Source organism: Phyllobates terribilis, unplaced genomic scaffold (assembly GCF_046119375.1).
Source record: "Phyllobates terribilis strain yellow unplaced genomic scaffold, ASM4611937v1 Scaffold_10__3_contigs__length_209671492, whole genome shotgun sequence".
NCBI classification, from domain to species: domain Eukaryota; kingdom Metazoa; phylum Chordata; class Amphibia; order Anura; family Dendrobatidae; genus Phyllobates; species Phyllobates terribilis.
This window is the reverse complement of record NW_027362770.1, coordinates 178,031,528-178,048,261: the sequence shown is the minus strand read 5'-3', so window position 1 is coordinate 178,048,261 and position 16,734 is coordinate 178,031,528. Positions and strand designations below refer to the sequence as shown.

The 16,734-nt window shown below is 45.3% G+C and overlaps 2 protein-coding genes across 3 annotated transcripts in view; one reads left to right on the top strand and one right to left on the bottom strand.

Moving 5' to 3' along the window:
• The window catches only part of SYN3 (synapsin III), a 329,959-nt gene that overhangs the window by 276,671 nt on the left and 36,554 nt on the right, over positions 1 to 16,734 (bottom strand). The window contains exon 2 of the mRNA XM_073650221.1: positions 3,009 to 3,411. Within this exon, the coding sequence (XP_073506322.1) occupies positions 3,009 to 3,334 (326 nt within the window). The 5' untranslated portion in view covers positions 3,335 to 3,411. The remainder of the gene's footprint in view (positions 1 to 3,008; positions 3,412 to 16,734) is intronic.
• LOC141164715 (uncharacterized) overlaps positions 1 to 16,734 on the top strand; it is a 68,806-nt gene that overhangs the window by 18,042 nt on the left and 34,030 nt on the right. The window lies entirely within an intron of this gene.

Below are 16,734 nucleotides of genomic sequence, written 5' to 3'. Positions count from 1 at the left end.
AAATCGGTGATTGGTCGCGGGCAGCGTCCGCGACCAATCAGCACAGTAGTGTTTAACTTTTGCGGCAAGATCAGTGATTGGTCGCGGGCCAAGACGGCGACCAATCACCGATTTGTGCGGCACATTTAAATAGCGGCCGCGACCAATTGGATGTCAGCGCCGCTCCCCGGTCCTCCCTTCACACCCTAGCCGCATGGATGTCAGCGGCGCTGCCTGTGCGGATACTTCCACTGCGAGAACCCGGGACATGAGCGGGCGCTCGCAGCAGAAGTATCCCGACCCGCAGCGCCGCTCCTCGGTCCTCCCTTCACACCCTAGCCGCTGATGTCCCCACAGTATCCGCATGGTGTTACAAAGATCCGGACATTTGTGTTAAAAATCGCTGATTGGTCGCGGCGCTGCCCGCGACCAATCACCGATTTGGCCGCCACATTTAAATAGCGGCCGCGACCAATCACCGATCTTGGTGCCACATTTAAACACCGCTGTGCTGATTGGTCGCGGACGATATTTAAATGTGGCGGCCAAATCGGTGATTGGTCGCGGCTGATATTTAAATTTGGCGCCCAAATCGGTGATTGGTCGCGGGCAGCGCCAGCGACCAATCAGCGAATTTTAACACAAATGTCCGGACCTTTGTAACACCATGCTGATACTGTGGGGACATCAGCGGCTAGGGTGTCAAGGGAGGACCGGGGAGCGGCGCTGCGGGTCCGGATACTTCTGCTGCGAGCAGTCGCTCATCTCCTGGCTTCTCAGAGTGGAAGTATCCGCACAGGCAGCGGCGCTCCCCAGTCCTCACCAATACGATTCCGCTCCCCAGTCCTTACCAATACGATTCGCTGATTGGTCGCGCTCTCCGCCCGCGACCAATCAGTGATCTTGGCGCTAAAGTTAAACACCGCTCTGCTGATTGGTCGCGGCCGCTGCCCGCGACCAATCACCACATTTAAATAGCGGCCGCGACCAATCATCGATCTTGCCGCCACATGTAAACACTGCTGTGCTGATTGGTCGCGGACGCCAGCCGCGACCAATCAGCGAGATTGGCGCCAAATTTAAACAGCGCTCTGCTGATTGGTCGCGGATGACAGCCGACGGCGACCAATCAGCGAGATTAGCGCAAAATTTAAACAACGCTCTGCTGATTGGTTGCGGCCGCCAGCCGACCGCGACCAATCAGCGAGATTGGCGTCAAATTTAAACAGCGCTATGATCTCCCGACGGCAAGTGTGAACGGAGGACCGAGGAGCGGCGCCGCCGGTCGGGATGCTTCTGCTGCGAGCAGCCGCTCATCACCCAGCTGCTCGCAGCGGAAGTACCCGCACAGGCAGCGCCGCTCCCCGGTCCTCACTAATACGACGCTGATTGGTTGCGGCCGCCGGCCCCGACCAATCATCGATATGGGCGGCAAATTTACACCCCGCTCTGCTGATTGGTCGCGGTGGCCGGCCCCGACCAATCAGTGATTTTGGTGGCAAATTGAAACACCGCTCTGCTGATTGGTCGCCACCGCCAGCCGCAACCAATCAGCGATTCTGGCGAAAAATTTAAACAATGCTCTGTTAATTGGTCGCGGTCGCAGGCCGCGAACAATCAGCAGTATTGGTGCAAAATTTAAACCCCGCTCTGCTGATTGGTTGCGACCGCCGGGCGTGACCAATCAGCGATTTTGGCGCCAAATGTAAACCCCGCTCTGCTGATTGGTCGCGGTCGCCGGCTGCGACCAATTAGCAGTATTGGCGCCAAATTTAAACACCGCTCTGCTGATCAGTCGTGGTCTCCGACCGCGACCAATCAGCAGTATTGGCGCCAAATTTAAACACCGCTCTGCTGATTAGTCGTGGTCTCCGACCGCGACCAATCAGCAGTATTGGCGACAAATTTAAACACTGCTTCGCTGATTAGTCGCGGTGGCCGGCTGCGACCAATCAGCGATATTGGCGACAAATTTAAACACCGCTCTGCTGATTGGTCGCGGCCGTGACCAATCAGCATTATTGGCGCCAAATTTAAACCCCGCTCTGCTGATTAGACGTGACCGCCGGCCGTGACCAATCTGCGATATAGGCGCCAAATTTTAACACCGCTTTGCTGATTGGTCACGGTTGCCGGCCTCGACCAATCAGCGATTTTGGCGCCAAATGTAAACACCGCTCTGCTGCTTGCGCCCGGTCGGCCACATACCTATTCTAGAATACCCGATGCGTTAGAATCGGGCCACCATCTAGTTCTACATAACTAAGCATATTACTCAGTATATACAGCAGTTCCCACTTAATTGTGCCATATAACATTACATAATAATGCCTTAATATAAAAGCGCCACATAGTGCCAACATAATATAATCGTACCCTGTGCCATATAGTATTACATAATAATGCCTAATAGTGAACATATAAAAGCACCATATAGTGGCAAAATAATATTACCATAATATACTACACATGTAACACAGTATATACAGTAGTTCCCACTAAATTGTATCATATAGTACTACATAATAATGCCTAAGAGCAAATAAAAGTGCCACATAGAGCCAATTTAATAGTATTATATACTGCCTAAATAATACCGTCATATACAAAGCTTATAACACGTTATATACTGTATTTTCCATTGAATTGTGTGTTATAGTACATACATACATAAAAATGCCATATAGTGACAACCTAATATTACTGTATACTGCCTATATAATACTGTCATATAGTAAGCATACAATATGGCGTATATATGGTAGTTCACACTTACTTTTGCCGTATAGTACTACATAATAATGCCTTGAACGAATACAAGTGTCATAAAGTGCCAACTTACAAAATAATACTGTCATCCAAAAGTGACATGTATATAGCAGTACTATTTATTGAAAATATAGTGGCACAAAGTGTCCACTTAATGCTGCCATATAGTGCACATAATGATGATGACTATGGTCAGAGTGTAATTAGAAGTGTAGAAGTTTACGGCTGATGGATATGATGGATGTGAATTGTAAACTTACCAGTCTGTATGAGCATCATCAATGACCAGAAGGATTTTGGGTTTCAGGATCACAGGAGGGGCCGGGGGTCCAGTCTGCTCCACCAGCCCCGCAGCGGCCTGAGTGGTCTGTTTCACTGCATTGGTGATGGAGCTGAAGAGGCTGCTGCTTCCAGAGGTGGAGGTGGAGGAGGCCGAGACCTGCAGAGGAGGCTGCTGCTTCCGCTCCAATGCTGGAGACGCAGGAGAGCTGGTGGAGTTCTCCGGCCGCTGAAGGTCCATCATGTAACCATTGGGCAGGTTAGCCACAAAGCTGCTGTCCGAGAGGCGTCTGCGGAGGAAATTCATGGCCGCGGACAACTGCAAATAGTTCTTCTAGGTGACTGATGTTGTAGGATCTTTGTCCGCCTGACACAAACTTCAGTCTAAACAGAAAGAAAGTGAATATAAATACGTTTTATAATACTGCCCCTATATACAAGAATATAACTACTATAATACTGCTCCTATGTACAAGAATATAACTACTATAATACTGCCCCTATATACAAGAATATAACTACTATAATACTGCTCCTATGTACAAGAATATAACTACTATAATACTGCTCCTATGTACAAAAATATAACTACTGTAATACTGCCCCTATGTACAAGAATATAACTACTATAATACTGCCCCCTATGTACCAGAATATAACTACTATAATACTGCCCCCTATGTAAAAGAATATAACTACTATAATACTGCCCCCTATATACAAGAATATAACTACTATAATACTGCCCCTATGTACAAGAATATTACTACTATAATACTGCCCCTATGTACAAGAATATAACTACTATAATACTGCCCCCTATGTACAAGAATATAACTACTATAATGCTGCTCCTATGTACAAGAATATAACTACTATAATACTGCCCCCTATATACAAGAATATAACTACTATAATACTGCTCCCTATGTACAAGAATATAACTACTATAATACTGCCCCCTATATACAAGAATATAACTACTATAATACTGCCCCCTATGTACAAGAATATAACTACTATAATGCTGCTCCTATGTACAAGAATATAACTACTATAATACTGCCCCCTATATACAAGAATATAACTACTATAATACTGCCCCCTATGTACAAGATTATAACTACTATAATACTGCTCCTTTGTACAAGAATATAACTACTATAATACTGCCCCTATGTACAAGAATATAACAACTATAATACTGCCCCCTATATACAAGAATATAACTACTATAATACTGCTCCTATGAACAAGAATATAACTACTATAATACTGCCCCTATGTACAAGAATATAACTACTATAATACTTCCCCTATGTACAAGAATATAACTACTATAATACTGCCCCTATGTACAAGAATATAACTACTATAATACTGCTCCTATGTGCAAGAATATAACTACTATAATACTGCTCCTATGTACATGAATATAACTACTATAATACTGCTCCTATGTACAAGAATATAACTACTATAATACTGCCCCCTATGTACAAGAATATAACTACTATAATACTGCCCCCTATGTACAAGAATATAACTACTATAATACTTCCCCTATGTACAAGAATATAACTACTATAATACTGCCCCCTATATACAAGAATATAACTACTATAATACTGCTCCTATGAACAAGAATATAACTACTATAATACTGCCCCTATGTACAAGAATATAACTACTATAATACTGCCCCTATGTACAAGAATATAACTACTATAATACTGCCCCCTATATACAAGAATATAACTACTATAATACTGCCCCTATGTACAAGAATATAACTACTATAATACTTCCCCTATGTACAAGAATATAACTACTATAATACTGCCCCTATGTACAAGAATATAACTACTGTAATACTGCTCCTATGTGCAAGAATATAACTACTATAATACTGCTCCTATGTACATGAATATAACTACTATAATACTGCTCCTATGTACAAGAATATAACTACTATAATACTGCCCCCTATGTACAAGAATATAACTACTATAATACTGCCCCCTATGTACAAGAATATAACTACTATAATACTTCCCCTATGTACAAGAATATAACTACTATAATACTGCCCCCTATATACAAGAATATAACTACTATAATACTGCTCCTATGAACAAGAATATAACTACTATAATACTGCCCCTATGTACAAGAATATAACTACTATAATACTGCCCCTATGTACAAGAATATAACTACTATAATACTGCCTCCTATGTACAAGAATATAACTACTATAATACTGCCCCTATGTACAAGACTATAACTACTATAATACTGCCCCTTATGTACAAGAATATAACTACTATAATACTGCCCCTTATGTACAAGATTATAACTACTATAATACTGCCCGCTATGTACAAGAATATAACTACTATAATACTGCTCCTATGTACAAGAATATAACTACTATAATACTGCCCTCTATGTACAAGAATATAACTACTAAAATACTGCTCCTATGTACAAGAATATAACTACTAAAATACTGCCCCTATGTACAAGAATATAACTACTATAATACTGCTCCTATGTACAAGAATATAACTACTATAATACTGCCCCTATATAATACTGCCCCTATATACAAAAATATACTATAATACTGCCCCTATGTACAGGAATATAACCGCTATAATACTGCCCCCTATGTACAAGAATATAACTACTATAATACTGCTGCTATGTACAAGAATATATCTACAATAATACTGCTCCTATGTACAAGAATATAACTACTATGATACTGCTCCTATGTACAAGAATATAACTACTATAATACTGCCCCTATGTACAAGAATATAACTACTATAATACTGCTCCTATGTACAAGAATATAACTACTATAATATTGCCCCCTATGTACAAGAATATAACTACTATAATACTGCCCCCTATGTACAAGAATATAATTACTATAATAATGCCCCTATGTACAAGAATATAACTACTATAATACTGCCCCTATATAATACTGCTCCCTATGTACAAGAATATAACTACTATAATACTGCCCCCTATATAATACTGCCCCCTATGTACAAGAATATAACTACTATAATACTGCTCCTATCTGTACATGTGCCCAGTGTAACATACCTGGCGGCGTCCTTGCATAGTGGTCCATCTCCCACTGTGCAAGAGCGCGCACTTGATCTCCTGTCCAGAATGTCTCTCTGGCTTCCCTCCATGCTGTCTGTTTGTGTCTGTTTCTGCTGCTTAAGGGCGGCGCCCGATCACTTCCTGCTTTTTGTACCTGCTGTTGGTCACACCCCTTGTGCGTCCTCAGCCTATTGCTGTCTGTCACCTGGTATATAGCTCAGCTGCGCCCATCTATCCCTGCCTGAGCATAGTGTTTCTTTCAGTGTGTGCTTGCACTCTGAAGGTGCCAGGTCCCGTTCTGTGTTCTCTTGTCTGCCTATCCTGGAGGCTGTATTTCCAGGCCTGTCTGAACACGCTCCTAGCCTGTTCCTCCTGCCTTCTAGGGGCCGATTACCTAGACCTGTTCCTGTATCTTGTCTGACCTGTCTGAACACGCTCCTAGCCTGTTCCTCCTGCCTTCTAGGGGCCGATTACCTAGACCTGTTCCTGTATCTTGTCTGACCTGTCTGAACACGCTCCTAGCCTGTTCCTCTCGCCTTCTAGGGGCTGATTACCTAGACCCGCTCCTGTATCTTGTCTGTCCTGTCTGAACACGCTCCTTGCCTGTTCGTCCTGCCTCTCGGGTGGCCGTATTCCCAGACCCGCTCCTGTGTCCCGCTGCAGTGTCGGTCTCCTCCGTACACTCAGTTCCAGTCTGAACTCTCTCCTATCCTTTACCTGTTTTGCCTCTATGTCCGTTCCCTTCCTTTTTCTGCAGAGTCTGAACTCGTACCTAACTCCTGCTTGTTGTCTCTGTACTCCCGTTTGTGAGTTTGTGGTCCACTCGCTACTTCACTGCAAGTACCCTGTGGGTGTCTGGCTCTGCCTTTCCCTTCCTGTCTGTTCCGTGTGAACAGAGCCCTGTCCCCCCTACTCAGCCTAGCCTGCTCTGACTCCTTTGCTCACCGCTCCGGCGGTTCTAGCCTGCTCTGACTCCTTTGCTCACCGCTCCGGCGGTTCTAGCCTGCTCTGACTCCTTTGCTCACCGCTCCGGCGGTTCTAGCCTGCTCTGACTCCTTTGCTCACCGCTCCGGCGGTTCTAGCCTGCTCTGACTCCTTGCTCACTGCTCCGGCAGTCCTGTCCTGCCCTGCTTCTGCCCGCTGCTCCGGCAGTCCTGTCCTGCCCTGCTTCTGCCCGCTGCTCCGGCAGTCCTGTCCTGCCCTGCTTCTGCCCGCTGCTCCGGCAGTCCTGTCCTGCCCTGCTTCTGCCCGCTGCTCCGGCAGTCCTGTCCTGCTCTGTTCTTGCCCACCGCTTCGGGCGTTCCCTCTCTGCTGTGGTTGTCTACCGCATCTGCGGTTCTGTGACCCAGTCTGTACTGGGTCTTAACCTTTCTGTGCTCCAGCCCGTCCTTTCGGCCAGTACCTCCCTGCCTGCATACTCGCCTGTATCCACCCATCTGCATACCTGCCGTGTTTGCTTATATCCACCAGTCTGTGCCAGCCTAACCTGCCTGTTCCTGAGTCCCAGTGTGTACTGGGTCCTATCCCGCCTGTGTTCCTACCTGCTAGTGCCTCCCTGTCTGCACTCTAGCTGTGCTTGCCTGTACCCCTCTACCTGTATTGTTCCTGAGTCCCAGTGTGTACTGGGTCCTATCCCGCCTGTGTTCCTACCTGCTAGTGCCTCCCTGTCTGCACTCTAGCTGCGCTTGCCTTTACCCGCCTGCCTGCATACCAGTCGTGCCTGCCTATACCCTCCAGTCTGTGCGCCAGCCTAACCAGCCTGATCCAGTAATCCCTGTGTGGGTCAACCCCCGTGTCCGGAGTTTGACCTGGAGTAGCACCTGGTCCCTCTGCCCGGTTTCTCCCTGGTGCACTGGCGTCGTATGCCGTCGTGCCATCTTGGTCGGATCGGCCAGATACTTAGTCACGCCCCTCCAGGCACTCTCCGGTTCATGGTCCAGTGGAATCACTACAATCACACGCACACGCCGCTCAGCCCGGGCGTGTGCATAACACCCAGGAATAAGCTTGTATAATATTTATGTAATCCCCGTATATAAGAGATTTTTTTTTAAAATATTCACTTCCCTGTTCGGCCCATAGGTGGCGCTGTCATTTCAGAAATCTGCTTTTCCCGGTTTTAGGATTTATTCCGCTTTTGAGAAAGGATATAGAAATCTGCCATTTGGGATTTATGAGTAAAGAATAAAAAAAAAAAAAAAAAAAAAAAAAAACAGCTCCCTGAATTTTTTTTCCATTTGACCTAATTTTTTATTTTATAAAACTGGTTTCTTCCATCTGCTGGTTACACTGGAGACAGGAGTGAGCGCCGCCCGATGCATCCACTATGTAAATGTGATATATGTAGGCTCAGAGCATCATCCCCTAAGAGATCAATTATCACAGGGGCCCCAGGCGACGCTCCAGTCAAGGGCCCAGGCTCCATTTAATTTTCCAAACATGATCTTAATAGCTGGCAACATAATATGTAACTTGATGAAGAATGTGTCCCCGCCCTGATTAATTTCATTCATAGATTGTGTCTGGAGTTCTGTTTTTTTGACACGGAGCTCCAAATCCTCAGCATAGACATTAAAGCATATAATACAAGTTGTGTTACTTTTAGCCACCACTAGAGGGAGCTCACTGTATACAGTACTTATGCTAGGCTCACTGGGTGAGGTGGATCCTCAAAGCCCAAGGTCTGGGTGGGCACATGGGCCATGGGCGTCGGTGTAGCAGAGAGATATTGCACGTGGGAAATAGGTAGCAGAGGTCCTGAAGACTGCAGACAGGTAGCAGAGGTCCTGGAGACTGCAGACAGGTAGCAGAGGTCCTGGAGACTGCAGACAGGTAGCAGAGGTCCTGGAGACTGCAGACAGGTAGCAGAGGTCCTGGAGACTGCAGACAGGTAGCAGAAGTCCTGGAGACTGCAGACAGGCAGCAGAGGCCCTAGAGACTGCAGACAGTAAGCAGAGGTCCAGGAGACAACACACAGGTAGCAGAGGTTCTGGAGACTGCAGAGAGGTAGCAGAGGTCCAGGAGACAGCACACAGGTAGCAGAGGTCCTGGAGACAGCACACAGGTAGCAGAGGTCCTGGAGACTGCAGACAGGTAGCAGAGATCCTGGAGACTGCAGACAGGTAGCAGAGGTCCAGGAGACAGCAGACAGGTAGCAGTGGTCCTGGAGACAGCACACAGGTAGCAGAGGTCCTGGAGACTGCAGACAGGTAGCAGAAGTCCTGGAGACTGCAGACAGGCAGCAGAGGCCCTAGAGACTGCAGACAGTAAGCAGAGGTCCAGGAGACAACACACAGGTAGCAGAGGTTCTGGAGACTGCAGACAGGTAGCAGAGGTCCAGGAGACAGCACACAGGTAGCAGAGGTCCTGGAGACAGCACACAGGTAGCAGAGGTCCTGGAGACTGCAGACAGGTAGCAGAGATCCTGGAGACTGCAGACAGGTAGCAGAGGTCCAGGAGACAGCAGACAGGTAGCAGTGGTCCTGGAGACAGCACACAGGTAGCAGAGGTCCTGGAGACTGCAGACAGGTAGCAGAGATCCTGGAGACTGCAGACAGGTAGCAGAGGTCCAGGAGACAGCAGACAGGTAGCAGAGGTCCAGGAGACAGCAGACAGGTAGCAGAGGTCCAGGAGACTGCAGACAGGTAGCAGAGATCCTGGAGACTGCAGACAGGTAGCAGAGGTCCTGGAGACTGCAGACAGGTAGCAGAGGTCCTGGAAACAGCACAGAGGTAGCAGCGGTCCTGGAGACAGCACAGAGGTAGCAGCGGTCCTGGAGACAGCAGACAGGTAGCAGAGGTCCTGGAGACAGCAGACAGATAGCTGAGGTCGGGGAGGACCAAAAACAGGTAGCAGAGGTCCTGCAGACAGCAGACAGGTAGCAGAGGTCCTGGAGACAGCAGACAGGTAGCAGAGGTACTGGAGACAGCAGACAGGTAGCAGAGGTCCTGGAGACAGCAGACAGGTAGCAGAGGTTGGGGAGACCATAGACAGGTAGCAGAGGTTGGGGAGACCACAGACAGGTAGCAGAGGTCCTGGAGACAGCAGACAGGTAGCAGAAGTCCTGGAGACAGCAGACAGGTAGCAGAGGTCCTGGAGACAGCAGACAGGTAGCAGAGGTCCTAGAGACAGCACACAGGTAGCAGAGGTCCTGGAGACAGCACACAGGTAGCAGAGGTCCTGGAGACAGCAGACAGGTAGCAGAGGTCCTGGAGACAGCAGACAGGTAGCAGAGGTCGGGGGGACCGAAAACAGGTAGCAGAGGTCCTGCAGACAGCAGACAGGTAGCAGAGGTCCTGGAGACAGCAGACAGGTAGCAAAGGTTGGGGAGACCACAGACAGGTAGCAGAGGTCCTGGAGACCACAGACAGGTAGCAGAGGTCCTGGAGACCACAGACAGGTAGCAGAGGTCCTGGAGACCACAGACAGGTAGCAGAGGTCCTGGAGACCACAGACAGGTAGCCGAGGTCCTGGAGACCGTAGACAGGTAGCCGAGGTCCCGGAGACCATAGACAGGTAGCAGAGGTCCTGGAGACAGAAGACAGGTAGTAGAGGTCGAGAAGCCGGAAGCACAGGAGACAGGGAACAGGTAGCAGAGGTACTGGAAGACCAGGAACAGGTAGCAGAGGTCCTAGAAAACCAGGAGCAGGTAGCAGAGGTCCTGGAAGATCAGGAACAGGTAGCAGAGGTCCTGGAAGATCAAGAACAGGTAGCAGAGGTCCTTGAAGCCGCAGGCGGATAGGAGACATCCTGAAAGCTGCAGGCAGACATGTAGCAGAGGTCTTGGAAGACCGGGAACAGGTATCAGGGATCCTGCAAAACTGGTAGCAGAGGACCTAGAAGACTGGGAACAGGTAGCAGAGGTCCGGACAACTGGAAACAGGTAGCAGAGGTCCTGGAAGACTGGGAACAGGTAGCAGAGGTCCTGGAAGACTGGGAACAGGTAGCAGAGGTCCGGAAGACTGGAAACAGGTAGCAGAGGTCCTGGAAGACTGGAAACAGGTAGCAGAGGTCCTGGAAGACTGGAAACAGGTAGCAGAGGTCCGGAAGACTGGGAACAGGTAGCAGAGGTCCTGGAAGACTGGGAACAGGTAGCAGAGGTCCTGGAAGACTGGGAACAGGTATCAGAAGTCCTGGAAGGCACATTCGGACAGAAGACATCCTGGAAGCCAGAGGTGAACACATAGCAGAGGTCCTGGAAAACCAGAAACAGGAAGCAGAGGTCCTGAAAGCTGCAGGCAGACACGTAGAAAAAAGTCTTGGAAGACCGGGAACAGGTATCAGGGATCCTGCAAGACTGGAAACTGGTAGCAAAGGTCCTGAAGACTGGGAACAGGTATCAGAGGTCCTGGAAGACTGGAAACAGGTATCAGACAGAACTCCGGAGCAACTAGAAAATCTTAATACCAAGTCCCAGGTGTGTATCCTGGTGGGCCTCATATAGGCCTAGGAATCTATAATAATAAAACTGTATGCAGTAAGCTCCCTCTAGTGGTGGCTGCTGGTAGAATTTTTTTTTTGTACTGGGATATTAGTATTCCTCCTTGTTTACCCCTATAATACTCACCTATTACATGCTTTAAATGTAAATCCTTACTAGATTGTGCTATATTTTTGTTCTGTGGGTCCATCTGATCCAGCGCTATGCCTTTTCCATTACAAAAGAATCAGTGAACGGTATCTGTATACAAGAAAGCTGGGTACCAACCAACATGGCTGCCACCGATGCTCCACCTCCTCTTCCTAAACATATATTCTTACTTACCAACTTTTATTGGAAAGAATCCGGGAAAGGCTTGAATTTGTGGCACAAGTAGCTGTCCAGCAAACTTAAGCCATTGTGATGGCCATTTTCTGAACCTGCGCCCCTCAAAAAAAAAAAAAAAAATTCCTAATAAAAATATGTAAAAAAAACTATGATCAATAAAAATATTAAAAAGACACAATTAATTATTATATTTTATAATTGTAATTATCACATAATAATAAAATTTTAAAAATTGTATGTACCCCCAAAAGAGTACTAGTAAAAATGTCAGCTCATCCCACTAAGTACAAGCCCCCTACAGAAAAATAAAAAGTTATTGCTCCCAGGATATGGCGACACAAAAACAACATTTTTTTTAAAGGGAATCTGTCAGCAAATTTTTGCTATGTAATCTGAGAGCAGTATGATATAGGGGCTGAGACCCTGATTCCAGTGATGTATCACTTACTGGGCTGTGTGTGTTTAATACAATCAGTGTTTTATCAGCAGGCAATTATCGCTACAGGACTAGGTGTCGCGTTTCTCCTAGTCCAATCACGCCCCCACCCTTGAAAGCAGCCAATCAGTGGTGTGGGCGGGGTTATACACTGCTCAACATTCCGAGCTCTCCTAAAAGAGAAAACAGTGATTGTATGACAACTGCTGCAGCCAGTAACCTAAGTGATACATCGCCGGAATCAGGATCTTGGCCCCTACATCATGCTGCTGTCAGATTACATAGCAAAAATCTGCTGAAAGATTCCCTTTAAATGCTTCCTCTTATAAGTTCAAACAGGCCAGGTAGCAAACGTGTTAAAAAAAGAGAATATAATCCCCGGCATTAATAACGCTACCCCCGGGGTTGTCGAGCTTCGAAATGGCATGATATGAATCAAAATGAGGGCAAGCGGCGAGGACTTTCCCCGGTGGCCGACGACGTCTAGAAGGAATGATTGAGGGGCAGGCGTCGGGGCCTGACATAAACTTCTGCTGCTGTCACTATGTGATATGGGCACAGGAGGCGATGCTGGACGGGTTGGCGCGGCTGTGTGGGCGTCCTGTCAGCTCTCGTCAGCCGCCTCCTCTCTCCAGAGTGTTCAGCCAAGGGAGAATTCTGCATCAACCCATCAAAGGCATGTGATTCATGGTGGCGGGGCTACTGCAGTGCCTGGCGCGGTGCCAGTCTGGGTGCCCAAGCTGATGATGGGTCCTAGCCTTTACCAAGAAATAAAACACTGACTTCTGACTGCCACATTACAAAATGGGGAAATGCCTTGAATGAGGTGGGGGGGGTCCTACTTTACATAATAGGACAACCAGTGTGAAGACTCCATGGGGTGACGATAATAGTGGGCACAGGTGGTAGGAATAGGCTCCTTCCACTACAGAGGTATCTCCCCCTCCTCCCTCGCTTCCCTTTCTCGTTACGGTATTATTTGTGTATGGTATGGTACTATTATATGTCTTCTGTATGGAAGGCAAGGCTAGTTTGGCACATCATGATAGTATTATGCTGGCACTATATAGCAGTATTTTGTAGTTACTATTATTTCACCTTTTTATTGTATAATTATGTTCGCAGTATAAAGTGGATGATGGAAATTTGATTGTAGTACTATGAGTGCACTGTGTGGCAGTATTATATGTGTACTGTCATTTGGGAATGCTAATATAGTACTATGAGTACACTGTATGGCAGTATTATATGTATATTGTCATTTGGGAACTTTAATATAGTACTATAAGTGCACTGTATGGCAGTATTATATGTATCCTCTCATTTGAGAATGTTAATACATTACTCTCAATGCACAGTATGGCAGTATTATATGTGTGCTGTCATTTGGGAATGTTAATATAGTACTATGAGGGTACTGTATGGCAGTATTATACGTGTACTGTAATTTGGGAATGTTAATAAAGTACTATGAGTGCACTGTATGGCAGTATTGTATGTGTACTGTAATTTGGGAATGTTAATAAAGTACTATGAGTGCACAGTATGGCAGTATTATGTGTGTGCTGTTATTTGGGAATGTTAATAAAGTACTTTGAGTGCACTGTATGGCAGCATTATATGTGTACTGTAATTTGAGAATGTTAATAAAGTACTATGAGTGCACTGTATGGCAGTATTTTGTGTGTACTTTCGATCAGACACTTTAATATGGTGCTATGAGTGCGCTACATGACAATAATATGTTGGAGGCGTTAGTTGGAAACTTGATTACAGTATAAGATGAACAATGTATTGCAATACTTTTCTGTAGTATTATGTGTGCACTGTGTGACAGTATTACGTGGATATATGTTCAACATTTGATTGTAGTTCCTTGAGAATCCTGTATGGCAGTATTATGAGCATGTTTATTTGGACTTTAATGGATTATCATATAGGCACTATAGGGCAGTATTATGTGAGTGATGAGAGCTGGACACATAACTGCCATCAATGGGGAATGGCAGTATCATCTATGTGTACGATGGGGACTTCAATATCATAAAAGTACTATAGGGCAGTATAATGTGGGCGATATAAATTAAAAGTTATTTTAGTATTATGTGACTCTGTATGGCAGTATTGTGCGTTTGTTGGGGAGTTTAATGTATTATCCAATAAGGCAGTATACGTGGGTGCTGATGGTTTGACGCGTAATTACAGTACTATGAGATGGCGGCATTATGTGAATATTTATTAGTGACAACGGTAAGGCAGCATTATGTTGGTGCTTTTAGTAGGGACTGTAACTAGTATTTTGTGGGCAATGTATGGCGGTATTACTTGTGTGCACTGTATTTTTAATAAGCTATTATGGTATTGATATTGTTAGATTTTATTTTTTGGGCAGCATTTAGTAGGGACTGTTACTGTAGTGCTATGTGGGCACTGTATGGCGGTATTATTTGTGTGTACGGTGTTTTTAATACGGTAATACGGTATTGATATTGTTGTTTTATGGGCTGTATTTAGTACGGAAGGAAACTGTAGTATTATGCTGCTGCTTTTATTATATTGGTGCTTTTAGTAGGGACTGTAACTGTAATATTATGTGGGCACTGTATGGCGGTATTATTTGTGTGCGCTGTATTTTTAATACTGTAATATGATATAGATGTTGTTATATTTTGTGGGCTGCATTTAGTAGGGACTGTAACTGTAGTACTATGTGGGCACTGTATGGCGGTATTATTTGTGTGTGCTGTATTTTTAATACGGTATTATGGTATTGATATTACTATATTTTATTTTACGGGCCCAATTCAGTAGACATTAGCGTGTGCCCCTTCCTCGTCTTCATACAGTCATCTATCCGCAATGGCGGGGGAATCCCTGAGCGCAGTGCAGAGCGGCGGAGAAGTAATTGAAGCTGGGAGTGGCGGGAGGTCGGCGGACGTCCATTCATGCAGATACATGTTTCCAGGAGAATAGGATCAATATCAAGATAATTGGCTCAAACTCCAGTCACAGCAGGAAATGGCGGCACTTTATAGATGGGAATATGGACGGAGCGTGGAGGCGGGGGATTAACCCTTACACAGCCTCGTAATTTACCCACAAACCATTAATGACATGAAAACTGCTCTGTAGTGTTACGACAGATCCAATACCACTACCCTGTACCCATGTAGAGTTTTATTCTAGATTTCCATCCCTGAACCAGGAGGATCGGGATGAACAAGAAGGAGGAATCTAACATTATTACAATCCTCATTCTACCGGCAACAATATTGATCAATATGAATACACAGGGGGTCTAATACTTATGCAATTACCTAAATCAATGGGCCAATAAACAACCGCAAGTCGCAAAAGTGATAGTCCTGTGAAAAAGTATTCACGCCCTGTCAGACAGCCATACACCCCAGGGTGGTCCCATCCCACAGACCCTCAATGATGCAAAGTCGGATGCCGGTGTTAAAAGATTTTTTGAAAAATGGTTGTTAATTTTCCGTATTTATGTGACCCGCTGGATCTCGGCTGTGACAGACGCATAAATTGTGCTGCGCTCATGAGTCACAAGTCTGCACGGCTCCTACACAATATTAATGAGGCTTCTTCCTTCACTTTTTATACCAGATCCCCAAAGGACCTAATATTTGTGGTGTTTATTGGGTTTACGAGAAGCAAAGAAATTCACCCCCCACCGGATTTATCATCATTATTTCTATGTGCAGCGACTAAAGATTATTCTACAGGACAGAGCTAAATACTGACAAGATCCAGGACTACAGATCCTGAACCGCAAACCACAAATCACGTTAATGTGAGGCCGCAAACCGAGATAACTAAGCAGGGAGCACAGATCTCATACATTACTTACTCTCAAATGTACTATAATACTGCTACATACTATAATACTGCTACTATGTACAAGAATATAACTACTATAATACTGCCCCTATGTACAAGAATATAACTACTATAATACTGCTCCTATGTACAAGAATATAACTACTATAATACTGCTCCTATATACAAGAATATAACTACTATAATACTGCCCCTATGTACAAGAATATAACTACTATAATACTGCCCCTATGTACAAGAATATAACTACTATAATACTGCTCCTATGTACAAGAATATAACTACTATAATACTGCCTCCTATGTACAAGAATATAACTACTATAATACTGCCCCTATGTACAAGAATATAACTACTATAATACTGCAACTATGTACAAGAATATAACTACTATAATACTGCCCCTATGTACAAGAATATAACTACTATAATACTGCCCATATGTACAAGAATATAACTACTATAATACTTCTCCTATGTACAAGAATATAACTACTATAATACTGCCCTCTATGTACAAGAA